Source organism: Plectropomus leopardus, chromosome 11, assembly GCF_026936395.1.
Source record: "Plectropomus leopardus strain MGB_pleo_1.0 chromosome 11, ASM2693639v1, whole genome shotgun sequence".
Classification (NCBI taxonomy): domain Eukaryota; kingdom Metazoa; phylum Chordata; class Actinopteri; order Perciformes; family Serranidae; genus Plectropomus; species Plectropomus leopardus.
Genome location: NC_142186.1, coordinates 17,834,900 through 17,847,423, shown reverse-complemented (window position 1 = coordinate 17,847,423; position 12,524 = coordinate 17,834,900). Strand labels below are relative to the sequence as shown.

General features: G+C 39.5%; 3 protein-coding genes and 1 long non-coding RNA gene across 6 annotated transcripts in view; 2 read left to right on the top strand and 2 right to left on the bottom strand.

Annotated features, from left to right (window-relative positions):
• cyp21a2 (cytochrome P450, family 21, subfamily A, polypeptide 2) overlaps nt 1-3,633 on the top strand; it is a 4,932-nt gene extending 1,299 nt beyond the window's left edge. The window contains exons 4-12 of the mRNA XM_042490788.2: nt 80-234; nt 393-488; nt 754-864; nt 955-1,041; nt 1,329-1,412; nt 1,561-1,674; nt 1,766-1,932; nt 2,783-2,886; nt 2,978-3,633. Coding sequence (XP_042346722.1) covers nt 80-234; nt 393-488; nt 754-864; nt 955-1,041; nt 1,329-1,412; nt 1,561-1,674; nt 1,766-1,932; nt 2,783-2,886; nt 2,978-3,231 — 1,172 coding nt within the window. The 3' untranslated portion in view covers nt 3,232-3,633. The remainder of the gene's footprint in view (nt 1-79; nt 235-392; nt 489-753; nt 865-954; nt 1,042-1,328; nt 1,413-1,560; nt 1,675-1,765; nt 1,933-2,782; nt 2,887-2,977) is intronic.
• The window catches only part of LOC148188240 (uncharacterized), a 22,806-nt gene extending 16,527 nt beyond the window's left edge, over nt 1-6,279 (bottom strand). Inside the window, exons 1-2 of the long non-coding RNA XR_015777893.1 lie at nt 5,893-6,279; nt 61-225 (exon numbers count right to left, since the gene is read on the bottom strand). This is a non-coding gene — a long non-coding RNA (uncharacterized LOC148188240). The remainder of the gene's footprint in view (nt 1-60; nt 226-5,892) is intronic.
• LOC148188239 (uncharacterized) lies at nt 4,809-9,937 on the top strand. The gene is made up of 8 exons (XM_088084147.1): nt 4,809-4,926; nt 6,874-7,155; nt 7,227-7,511; nt 7,597-7,881; nt 7,972-8,229; nt 9,356-9,460; nt 9,584-9,609; nt 9,697-9,937. The coding sequence occupies exons 1-8, from the start codon at nt 4,854-4,856 to the stop codon at nt 9,817-9,819; spliced, it is 1,437 nt and encodes a 478-aa protein (XP_087940273.1). The 5' UTR covers nt 4,809-4,853; the 3' UTR covers nt 9,820-9,937.
• On the bottom strand, nt 9,784-12,524 carry LOC121946368 (uncharacterized). Of its 3 annotated transcripts, XM_042490932.2 has the most exons (8): nt 12,087-12,518; nt 11,470-11,802; nt 11,109-11,384; nt 10,986-11,021; nt 10,695-10,874; nt 10,557-10,601; nt 10,390-10,449; nt 9,784-10,303 (listed from the first exon to the last, which is right to left on the bottom strand). In XM_042490932.2, exons 1-8 carry the CDS (start codon nt 12,151-12,153, stop codon nt 10,293-10,295), a joined length of 1,008 nt encoding a protein of 335 aa, XP_042346866.2. In that variant the 5' UTR covers nt 12,154-12,518; the 3' UTR covers nt 9,784-10,292. The 3 variants fall into 3 exon arrangements, 2 of the variants coding, with proteins under 2 accessions (XP_042346866.2, XP_087940274.1); XR_015777892.1 differs by lacking the exon at nt 10,557-10,601 and having other exon boundaries at nt 10,390-10,450; nt 12,087-12,524; XM_088084148.1 differs by lacking the exon at nt 10,557-10,601 and having other exon boundaries at nt 9,784-10,450; nt 12,087-12,524.

Here is a 12,524-nt window from a genome sequence, read left to right as displayed (position 1 = left end):
CTCAAAACTTGTTTTGCTGTAATAGCATGTATTGTTTTATTATCATATGTCCTTATTTACCTCCCCTGACTCGTATCAGGTGATATTGTGTCTGGGGGAGGGCACACCATCTCTCTGGGGGACTATAATGAGGAGTGGAGGGCACATCGTCGTCTCGTCCACAGTGCTTTGCAGCGCTGCTGCCAGCAGTCGTTGCACGATGTTATAGAGAGACAGGCGCTGCATCTGAAAGAGGTACAGGAGACAAGAGGAACAAACTGTACATCAGTGGACAATAAAGTGCTTCATCTAAAAACATAATGACCTGCAGTGTGATAGAGATCAGTGCAAATGTTTGGGGTATTTCCATAGTGGTCACATAAAGAGATAAATGTGGTTCATTCACTGTTTAGGTTTTGATGGACTATCGAGGCAGTGCAGTTGATCTCTCGGAGGATTTCACAGTGGCAGCCAGTAATGTCATCACCACTTTGGCTTTTGGAAAAGAAGTAAGTATTTTACGCACCTAAGTACAGTTTGTACATGTGACTATCAGATGAATTTGTGATCAATGAACAGTTGAGGTTGCGGCAGACCAGTATATGGTTGCCTGTTTAGTACGGAACTGGGCAAAAAAACTGGGCAAAACATGTTTATGTTGCCCTCTCTGGAAACTGGCATTACACGAGTGCATTCATAATGTGCCATTCTGTCACTGGCCAGTGCATTTTATTGGCAGGAAATTTTAAAAATATGAATCTCTGTGTTTTCTAGTACAATAAGAGTTCTTTGGAGCTGCAGCAGCTGCACAGCTGTTTGAATGAGATCGTTGCTCTGTGGGGCTCCTCCTGGATTTCTGTTCTGGACTCATTCCCACTGCTCAGAGTCAGTAAATACTCTCTCTCCCGACTGTGGATCACAGGGCTGACTAACAAACACTTCCCAATGAGATTTATGTCATTTGTTCTCTCATAGAAATTACCTAATCCTGTGTTTGCAAGTCTCCTCAAAGAGGTGGCCAAGAGAGATGAAATTATAAGAGAACATCTCAACAATTACAAGGTAAGTAAAAAAAAATAAATAAATAAAAGCCAAAGACTTAAAGGTTAAAAAAATGTGTGAAATAAATTCAACCAAAATCAAAATGTCCAAATGACTGGATCATAAAAGGAGACATGTTATCTGTGGAAGCCTAATTTGAAAATAGACTTTTTTTAAAGTCAGCTTGGATTATAGAGCCAAATCGAAAGCAACTATGAGGAAGTTATTTTTCTGTGTCTATGCATCCAGAACAGTCGATATGAATCCTATGTAATTTACCACTATGTTTATGTTCATCATCCTTGCAGTCACAAGCCCAAAAAACTGAGAATGCCATCACAGGGTCCCTCCTCCAGGGCATTGACAAACATCAAACCACAGAACATGAAGTGGCAAGTACACAAACAGTGGATGCCAAGGGGATCAATTTGACATGTGCCGGGAGTCAATCTAACTTCAATGAAGACTAAAACTGTAATTAAAATGCAGTCTACAGTAAATAGTAGTAGAGCACTAATTTACTTGTTTTCACGTATCCAGCTCCTGACAGATATTCACGTTCACATGGCCACTGTGGACCTTCTCATCGGGGGAACAGAGACCACAGCAGCCTGGCTGAACTGGACTGTGGCGTTCCTCTTACACAGACCAGAGGCAGGCAACAACACTGACCATGACACAAACTATTATTTACACACCAAAACATTATCTCCATGTGTCTCTCCTCTCTATCTTTCATTTTCAGGTGCAGAACAAAGTGTATGAGGAGTTGTGCACAGTGCTAGAGGGGCGATACCCCAAGTACAGTGACAGGCACAGACTTCCTGTCCTGTGCTCTGTGATTAATGAGGTGCTCAGACTCAGGCCAGTTGCCCCGCTCGCAGTGCCACACAGAGCCGTCAGAGACAGCAGGTCAGCTGAACGACAATATGCACAATATGAAGTTACAATTAAGAAAAACAACAGTGGTTCACACCACGGGTTCAAGGACAACCTGGCATCCTTCAAGGAGCTCCTGGAGGACACAAGAAAAACAGGAATAGCTTTTCTTTCCATTATTCCATAATGCACTATAAAAGTGAGTCCACTGTGAGTAACAGTCATAAGAGTGACTATTCTGGTGATAGGTTTCACTTTCCACACTGTTATGAAATGTCGTATCTTAAAACCCAAATATTTTCAGATGGAAGTCGCTAATATGAAATATTATGAATTTAAGGGTCCTTGACACAGAAAAAGCTTGAGAGCAACTGCGTTAGAGGTTGAGGCATTGTTACTGTTTGGTACAATTCAGACCAGTTTACATATCTGGCACAGACCCACATTTCTCCAGTATTTCATTCAAAATGTTTACATTTTACTTTTGCACAAAACAATATATGCAAAAAGCAATTATGCAAACACTGGAAAAGGAAACAAGTAAACAGCATGAGACCTGGGCTGAACTGTAGCTCTGCATAATGAGCCTTTGTATAAAAAAGTGTTTGCTTCCTGCAAACCAACAACGTCATCACGAATAAGAAAATAAACTAGAAAGCACCACAAGTGTCTAAATGTTTAGTTTTCAGAATTTTTTAATTACATCTGTATCTAGCTCTGCAACAAAATACTATACAATGGTTCTTTATATATAAAGCCAGTTGCTACATTTATACTCTTATGTCCTGTCAGTCAGCAGGTATGCAAAAAGGTCACTTGTATTGATGCTAACTCTGCTTTTGCTTTGCATTACAGCAAATGTATAACCCCTTTGCATGTTTAGTATTGCAGGTTACTTCATCCCAAAGAACACAGTCATCATTCCTAATCTTTTTGGAGCTCACCACGACCCTGCAGTCTGGTCTGACCCATACAGCTTCAAACCAGGTATACTGCTCTAACTGTGAGGGGAGGTGCATTCCTTTCACTTGGCTCAGCAGAAGTCAAATAAAGTAGCTACTCTCTCTCTCTCTTTCAGAGCGCTTTCTGGAAGGAGGCGGGGGCTCCACACACGCCCTGATCCCTTTCGGAGGGGGGGCTCGCCTCTGCCTGGGAGAGTCTGTCGCCAAAATGGAGCTCTTTCTGTTCACTGCCTATTTGCTGAGAGATTTCCAGTTCATCTCTCCCGAGAGCGAGGCCTCTCTGCCCGACCTGAGAGGAGTTGCCAGTGTTGTGCTCAAGGTCAAGTCCTACACAGTTATAGCACATCCGAGACCTGCGACCAATCCCTGAGCTACAGAGGGTATACTGCTTACTTGCAGCTTAGACAATGTGTTTATTTTTAACTTTTACATGTTAAAATTATAATAACAAAACATTCATGCATATGCTTTTCATCCATACTTCTATTTTCCTGTGGTGTTTTAAAAATTAAAATGAGCTGTTAATGGGTTCATAATTATTACAATTATTTATTTGATCATCTCTTAATTAGGGGTCGACAGATTATCGGCCTGGCCGATTATCAGAGCAGATATTTGGCATTTTGCCAATTAAATTAATTAATTAAAAATTGCAAAGAAACTGTCAGCATGGTAGGAACTTTTACTTTGCAAAACTTCAGGGAGCTATTTTTATTTTCTCTTTTTTTATTTAAATTTTCACTCAGCTTTATGAAAAAAAGTTGCTGGGAAATTGCTGTATATGATGCTGAACGTTACAGTTTTGATTAAACATTTGTTGAAGGCATTTAAACAAAGTTTTGTGTTGGAGTTTTTGATATTCCCAATTCTAAATATTGACAAAAAATGTTTTCCTTTTTATTGTAAATGCATATCAGTTTCAAATATTGGTTATCGGTCTCATTAACTACTAAAAATTATTGGTATCACTCCTGAAAAAATGATATCAGTCGCCCCCTACTCTATATGTAAAGTCTAAATCCTGGCCAGACTTTTAAAGTGATTTCATCTCTTGTTTAAAAGTCAAGTCAAGTCAAGTCAATTTTATTTATAAAGCCGATTATCACAAAACACACTTTGCCTGAGAAGGCTTTACAGCATTCGACATCCCTCTGTCCTTAGACCCTCATATCGCCTAAAAAAAAACACTCCCCCCAAAAAAACCCTGCAAAGGGGAAAAATAATGGGAAACACCTCAGGAAGAGCGGCTGAGGAGGGATCCCTCTTCCTGGACGGACAGACAAAACCACGATCAGGCAAAGCAAACTGCACAAAATTTATATGAAAATAACCAGGCTAAACATCAGCAGTGGAGGGGTCAGGTGATCAGATTTCTCCAGAATGGAAACAGCAAGTGAAAAAGCCGTCAGAAACCAAAGGCACTGTTCAGGTAGAGCTGCATCAAAACCTGGATAACAACACAGGTTTGTACAAGTTACTGCACACTGAAGCTGGTCAAACATTTGTCAGCTTACAAGAAGCAGCATATCTGTCAGAGGGTCTGACAGCACCACCCAGTGGACAAACACTGAGCATGCAACAGAAAGTGAAATAACTTCCCATCCATGCAAAGTATTCAGCTGACCTACAGGTTATCACTCCTCATCAGCAGGTCGGAGAAACGTCTTGTAAAGTGTTTGTTTTCACACATTAACCATCTGATGGCAGATCACAGTGATAATGGGTATTATTATAAGGTAGTATTATTTGCACATGTGACAAAAAGGGAAAATGCAGAACATGGACAGTACACATAAAGCTTTCACTTATATAGTGGCCACAGTTTTGTTTGGAGTTGAAGGGTTGAACATGGGCCTCTCATGGGCTGGTCTTAAACTTAAAATAAGTTAGCTTGATGTCATTTCCTGAACATGTGTTTTTAGAAAACTTCTGCTATCAGAGGATTTAGCAATAAGCAAGAAAATCTGCAAAGAGACATCTTCTGAGAGAAGGATGGTTTTCTTTTCTTTGTTAAGACTCTGTCTTCTCTCTCTCACGCAGGCAGCAGCTGGACTTCGGGCGTTTGGTGATTATTCAAAAATAGCTAATATTCTCATGGTAATCTGTTGTGTATTTGTTTTAGAATATGGTTTAATATCTCTAAGCTCTCTGACCTTATTGGCAAATTTTGAGGTAATAGGTCTAAAGACTCAGTTTTCCATACATAATTGAATTAAACTACATGTTTACAGTAGATTCAAGATAAACTTGTGATGATCAAACATGTTGAAATAATGCATGAATACTGTGGTTATAAAATGGGTTGGAAAAAGTATTAGAATTAGATCCAAGTAAACGTACTGTTACTTTTAAGAAGATTTACACGAGTATAAGTAAAAAAAAATTTTTGTAAAAAATGTAGGCTGCTGGTAAAAGTAGGTCCATTACAATGTCACTGCGTTACACTTTTTAAAGGGCAAAGGGGGTATAAGAAAATATCGTATTAGATATGACAGATCTATTAAAGTAAAAAAAACATTTGGGCTAAAAAGTAGCCTATACGTCACTGACATGATAACATGTAGCCTACCTCACACCAGAGATGACACCTTATGTCAAAAACAAAACAGTAACCTTTTTATACCATAGGCAACAGTTTGCAGACTGCGCATACAACTGATGTAGTGTTTATCAATTACACAACACAATAACACAATCCTCTGTGTGGGCCTAACAAGGAGCGACAAAACTCACACTTACAACTGGAATAACAATGTTATGAATAACACCACCAAGGCAGACAACGCGGACATGCGTATAAAGTATGAGCTACACAGCTATGCTACTAACACAATTTTCGGTTTAGCCTACTTTAGACCGGTGTGAGGTTTGGCCGGGTGTTTTCTCAGGGGCAGATGAATCTATCGTCACGGCTGCAGCCACATACACACCAAAGTGAAAAGAAAGCTGCAGTCGCAGTTTTTGCAAAAGGGAGCTTAAAGTTACCTTGCATTGCTAAAGTTAGCCTACAACAAATGTTTGTTGCACCCACCTGTCCGGATAGCTTTTTGCCAGTTCTGTGCACCGTGAAATCCTCCACAGGTCGCACCAGGTTGAACATCTCAGCTCGTTTATTTGGAAGAAAACCCACTCTTTGGCTGTCCTGGTGTCAGCAGATAAACACTCAGTGCGCCCCTCAGTGTTTTCAAACATTTCCAGCTGAACCAGGCTCTGCAGTCACTGCCGCTTATTTTACATAAGGCCTCACATACTTCACTGCAAGTCACTGCAGGTGAGCATTTTAGCCTTTAACATAATGACTTATTTTAATCATAGACTGAGAATAAAGATACAGTCTATGATGTTAACCGACCACACCCAGTGTGCACCTTTACACGCCATAACGTCTTGGCTGTTAGTTTGAATCACGTCACGTGCTTCTTCTTCTTCTTTCTTTCTTTTTTTTAAAAAATGGCGGTTGGCATCCATAAAGTTGCATTACCGCCACCTACTGTCACCTAATATACACACTGGGTGGTAATACAAATACAAATACGACTTTTGGTAACCAACTAGGATAATAAAATCAACTTTTTTCAGTAATATAGGCCCCACATTTTGATGCAATAAACAGTGGGATAATCAAGCTGAAAACCCTTTAGATAAAAACATATGTTGGTTTTAATTTGCAGTTGATAAAAGGTAGAAAAAAAACTAAGCATGTTCCAAAACATTTACATGATTTTGTATATTGACCTAATTAATGCCATGTGATTCCCAGGCCTATAAAATTGCTGCTTAACTTAGGTAGGCCTACAAATAAAATTACTGATTTTAGTACGCAATATTCAAGACTATATCAATAGGGTTACTTTCCCGATTATGAATATGTTCAGTCCTAATGGAGGGACGGAGGGTCACCAACTATGCCTTTAGTTTTCAGTGGTGAACATTGTTCCGATTAAGTAAATGAGATTTTTGACAAAACTGCGACCTGGAATAAAAAGTGCTTTTTTTGTTTCTTTTCCAACAGATCATTTGATGATGTTTGCTTTGGTAGGTGATGGCATTACTTTGCCATGTGGCATACCCTCTATAAAATCCTGCTCATCTGTTAACTGGAACAAAGCTGGAGAGTTTGGATCAGTCACTGAGGTGGTGTCTGCTGGAAGGGTGACAGCTCTGGATGCCGTCAGGCTGGGTCTGCTGAAGGACTGCTCTCTGCAGATTAATCACGTGGAGCTAAATGATGCACGACTGTACTCATGTGAGAGTGGAGCGCTCAATTCAAGTGTTTCGCTTCAGATTCTTGAACGTAAGTCACTTAAAAATTCCTGAACAAGTTCATGTCAGTATCACAATAATACCTTTATTTTCATTCACCAGTCACTGAGAGCTCAACTCCAGCAGACGGCACAATAGAGCTCCACTGTTTCCTCAACATGTTTAAAGGGCATGTCCACTGCAACAACGAAGGGATACATATCAAGTGGAGCACTGAAGATAATACAACATTAAATGGGAATAGATTTAGCATTAAAAATCCCTCTGAATGCTTCTCTAAACTGATCATCACTAAAAAACTGACAGACCACCACAGAAAATGGAAATGCCAGCTAACTCAGAGTGACACGGTTAAAGCCGCCATCACTTATACAACAACAGTAAAAGGTAATAAACTCCACTTCAGTGTACTGTAAATGAAAAATGTGGTTTGAGATGCTCAAAGTGTAACCAGAGTTTCCTTTCCCTTTAGATGGTGTAGAGGAAGTGTTCGCTGCAGTGAGTGAGTCAGTGTCACTCTCTTGTAGCAACACTTCCTCTCTCGGTGTTGGTGGCCACGTGAAGTGGGCTGTGGGTGAAAGGACGCTGACAGACAGTGTGTCACCTTATAATGGCCAAACAGGGCCATTTCATGTCCATAAAGACTCATCACTGGTTATTAGCAAAGTGAGTGCTGTGCATGCTGGGGACTACCAGTGTTCTGAGTCTGCTGGTCAACAAACTGTGTTTAACAAAATCAGGCTGTACACCCTCGATGGTGAGTGTTAAAACTCTATAAGTGCCAAAACAGAGTGTGAGTTCTGCTTCTATATTTTCTATTAAAGCATTTCCTCTCATCTCTTTACAGTTACTTCAGAGCGCGGGCCAGGAGATGATAATCTCACTCTGACTTGTGTGCTTACCTGCTCTACAGAATGTGGAAAAGACTTGAATTTAACTTGGACTGGAGGTAGCCAGAGTAGCTGGCAGAGTACCTTAATGAATGCCAATAACACCCTTATAAAAAGGCTATTCCTCCCAGTTTTTTCAGCAACTGATGAATTCATTTGCTTTGTGCATAGAGAGGGTGGTGTGACGGCATTAAAGAAGTGGCGCTCTGTTAACCGTAAGTATGCATCATGCCATTGTTGATTTTTCTCCTAAATAAAACCCACACATAAGCCAAAGTAGTAATGAGTAATGATGCATTAACATGGAATCAAACAAGAGAGGGCAAATGCAAAAACACCTTTCAGGTGGCACCTAAAAAAACAAATAGTCAAACAGAAAAGAATGCTTCAACAATGAGTTTTGAAACCCAGAAATGAGCACTCCTGGTTCCCACATTTCTAAGTCAATAGGGTTTTTGTATGGGTTTTTGGTTAGATGCCTGAAATAATGTCTGTGAACTTACACATTTTGTTCCAATACAAGATATGTCAGTAAATACCCCACTCGTGAACTCTGAAGCTTTTACGTGTCTTAAAAAGGGCAGTTGTAATCAAGTGGCTAAACGAAACTACTGAACATCTTTACACCAAATACGACTTTACAGTCTTGTTGTGTTGGTGATGTTAAGTCAACCATGGTGTAGTTTGTTTATAGCCAAACATTTGTTTTTTATTTCTGGCAATTGCAATCAGGCTTACAAAAATGTAAAAATGATGTCAATTCATAAAGATTATCTTGCTGAACAAAATTTGTACATAGGCCTATAATAAATATTTGTTTGCCTCTGTGCTTACTTTCTCCAATAATCCAAAATCCAATGGGGAAATCCTAGAGGCTTTTGCATGAGGGAACCAGTGCAATGCTTACTTACGCATCAGCCTACAAGAAATCTCCTCCCTGGAGGAGAGGTGAAAGGTAAACCAAACCATGCATGACGATATGTTGTGATGCTGGTGCTGTATTATAGGCAAAGAATGGAACAAAATGAATGAAATAAAATTCTGGTTGTTAGTATTATTGTCTGTATTTTTTGAAGTAATTACCTGATCACGAATGTTTTCTCCTTGTAAGAAGGTGCAACATCCAGTTGTAAATTTTGCCATTGACGTTAAAATATTTTAACTTTGAACAGCAACGCCATCTGTCAATACAATTGCTGGTATTCCCTGTTGGCCTTGAGTAAGTTTACTGTACTGCTCTTGTCCACTAAAATGATAGTCGGTTTGCTGTCTGCCTCCTCCCTGATTCCATGTAAATGCAGCATACACACAGAAAAAATGATTGATATTTAATGTCCACAGCTCTGCAAACACATGCATGGGTAGCCCTCCCTCTAGCCCTCCTGATCTGTGGAAGTGCTGGAGGACTCTACATGTATACGAAGAAGAAGCACAACAAGGATGCAGGTAGTGAATGTGGTGAAGCCACACAGTTTACATTTCAACTATTCTATGAGAATGTTCTGAGAGCTTTGCTGAAAATGAGACATCATCTGAATAGCTGTTATTTTCATACTTTTCTGACTCCAGGAAATGAACAGTCAAGCATTGGAATGGTAAAAGACAAAACACAATCACGCTAAAATTAACTTTTGTCAAGCTGACAAATCCTGATGTAATAACTCCAGTGTTTCTCTTTACAGACTCATGTTTATGAGGATATTCTGGATGCAAATACTGAGGAACTACACAAGCGACGACAAACCAAAACACGAGCTGCCACCACTGCAGAGAGTTTCTATGATTTATTACAGGCTGTAAACTAAACAAACATGTTTCTTAACATTGATTTCAACCATCAATCCACTAAAATATATTTTCAGTAAAAACTGTTTTAAAGGGGAATATTTGCCTGAAGCAGACAGAATAGTTGGTCAGTGTTCATGACTCCTTCCTCATGATCATTCATCTTCCTACAGATATTTACATATTGGATAGATTTTACTGAAAGATTAGATTGTTAACATATCTCAATTTCATTTAAGATAATACAGATGATTAGATATCTAGACAAAAACGGTAATGAGGAGGAGTCTTTAACTTAAAACAGAGGTAACATTTTCCATGTTGCGCTAGTGTACACATTTTCCATGGTCCTCCATGTAAGTGACTCTTCTTGCAAAACTTCACGTTAGATGTTATATGTTTTTACATGATGCATAAATCTAAGCAGGGTATCCAAATTAGCCAGTACATTTTATGAGGAAAATCTTCTTTGTCTTGAGCAGACTGACAATGATTAACACTGGACTGCAATGGAAGAGAGACATTTGTTATGTGGTTATTTTGACATAATTATCATATAAATTTGATTTTATGATAGGACTACTCCTTACAAGTACACAGGCCTTCATCTGGGATGTGTTGGTATATGCTGTTGACTCGGGTTGTGTCATCTGTGAGATAGAGATAAAAAAGTTGTCAGTGAAGAGGTAAACAAAAGGAGGAAAGGTCACAGTGTCTGAACTTATAGAAGGTAGTGAAAATATAGGATGGTGCTCACCCTGTGAAAGTGTAAGATTCACAAACTCATAACCAGGAGCAGACACTGAAAGAGTGATCAACAACAAGAGAGCATGAACTGTGACAACACTTCATGTTACTGCATTGCTATCACAATTAATGAAGTGACAGATCAAACCTGCAGGGCTTCTCTGGGTGTGCTGTGTGACTCTGTGGTTGTTACATCTGCGGTAAATGAACAGTCCTATCAGTGCAGCCATTATGACAGTCCCAGTGATGACTGAAGCCACAACTGCAGTGAATGTGCCGCTGCGCCTCTCCTCCGGGGCTTCTGAAATAATCTCACTGGTTGTTAGTGCTGGTGAAGACAGGAAGCAGATCTCAGCAATTAAAACATCACATTTTACAGGACAATTACAGATGCAATTTAATTAAAAAGTAAATTTAACATGTGCATGTGTTGCAATACCTGGAGCCGCTGTGGTCATAACAACATTTTCCTCCTCTTACAGGAAATAGAAAAGCTACATTAGAGTTATACATATTGGCATTTTTGCTGTCAATGATATTATGAGATAGTTTAAAACCTTACCTTGGAGCAGTAGGTTAATGATAAAGCAGCGCTGAGTTTGTCCGAGCTTGTATGTACACCTGTACCAACCACTGTCACTGTAATCCACAGACTGGACAGCTAATGACGTTCCATTGATTACAACCCTGTTAGAGCTGACAGATACAGGGTTTCCTCCTTTCTCCAATGCCCAGGTGATGTTTTGAGGTCCTTGTTGTCCTGATGTTATGTTTACTGGACAGTTCAGGGTAACAGGAGTGCCAGGCACTGCCTTCACTGGTGGATGTTTACTGCAGTCTGAGAGAGGGGAGATTTATGTTAAAATGAGTAGGATTTATTTTTAAAACAGCAAGAGTAAGTAGAATATAATGCAGAATCTTACCTTTTACTTTAACAGATATGTTTCTGACAAGAACACAGATCCACCCTTGCCAGATTTCACATCTGTACAGTCCCTCATCAGATTTTTGGGATTTTGTCAGAATAAGAGACATTTGTCCATTTCTGTCAGCTTCCAGTTTCACACGTTTAGCATCCTGGAATTTGGGTGTTTTCGGCCTGGCAAAGATAACCTTCTCCTGACTCGCATCTGTGGCATACTTAATCAGTTTGACTCTTTGGCAATTTTTTGGATCCATCACATATGAATCAAAACAAGGGAGAACCACATTTTCTTCTTGCGAGGCAGACACATACTCAGTGACTGGTGAGTTATCTTTAAAATGATAAGAAATAAAGATTAGAATTAGTTTAAGAATATAACCCGAGTTAATAACATGTATAGGGGCTTTAGACAGCGTACACTGACCTGCGTAAATAATGGCAAATCATTCAAGAATTCACTATAAATGGCAGGCTCTCATATCAAATATCAAACAGGTATGTCTGCCACCTTTTAAGTTCAACCAGTCACACTCAGTATACACTGAGCACTTCTCATGTCTACTGACTTTATTAAAAAATAAAAACATTTAGAAAGAAAAAACTCAACCTACTCACCTATGCACTCTGATTTGACAACTAACACAACTAATAGCAGGAGGCCCTGTGGATTAAATTGTGCCATAATCTGTGTGACATAGCCGAGTGGAGCGACAGTTATTGTCTTCTAGGGTCTTTTGGTCGCTGCACATTTTCAGTTCTGTAAGTCACACAGAAGTCTCAACATGAAACTACCTGCACAGTCAAACATTAGTTTTTGTTCTGTTTATCCGATTATGTGGCCAACAGAGCCGCCTTGTGGCCAGAATAAGACATTACATCAAGCTGATAAATGGAACAGAAGAGCAAATCTTGACAAGTTGCAACCACAATTCTAAAAAAGTTAAGATGCTGTGTAAATAAAAACACTGCCACTTTTCGGAAATCCTTTTCTAGTTTTTTATCTATTTCTTGTACACACTCGTTCTGAGTTGATGTCTGCAACACATCCCACAA

Excerpts from the sequence above, each read along its gene's own strand:
- LOC148188239 (XM_088084147.1), top strand. The coding sequence starts at position 4,854 with ATGGTTTTCTTTTCTTTGTTAAGACTCTGTCTTCTCTCTCTCACGCAG. Across the intron at positions 8,230-9,355 it reads GAAGTGGCGCTCTGTTAACC|CTCTGCAAACACATGCATGG; the intron begins GTAAGTATGCAT and ends TAATGTCCACAG. Across the intron at positions 9,610-9,696 it reads AACAGTCAAGCATTGGAATG|ACTCATGTTTATGAGGATAT; the intron begins GTAAAAGACAAA and ends TTCTCTTTACAG.
- LOC121946368 (XM_042490932.2), bottom strand. The coding sequence starts at position 12,153 with ATGGCACAATTTAATCCACAGGGCCTCCTGCTATTAGTTGTGTTAGTT. Across the intron at positions 11,022-11,108 it reads CATTAACCTACTGCTCCAAG|AGGAGGAAAATGTTGTTATG; the intron begins GTAAGGTTTTAA and ends ATTTCCTGTAAG. Across the intron at positions 10,875-10,985 it reads TATGACCACAGCGGCTCCAG|CACTAACAACCAGTGAGATT; the intron begins GTATTGCAACAC and ends TGTCTTCACCAG.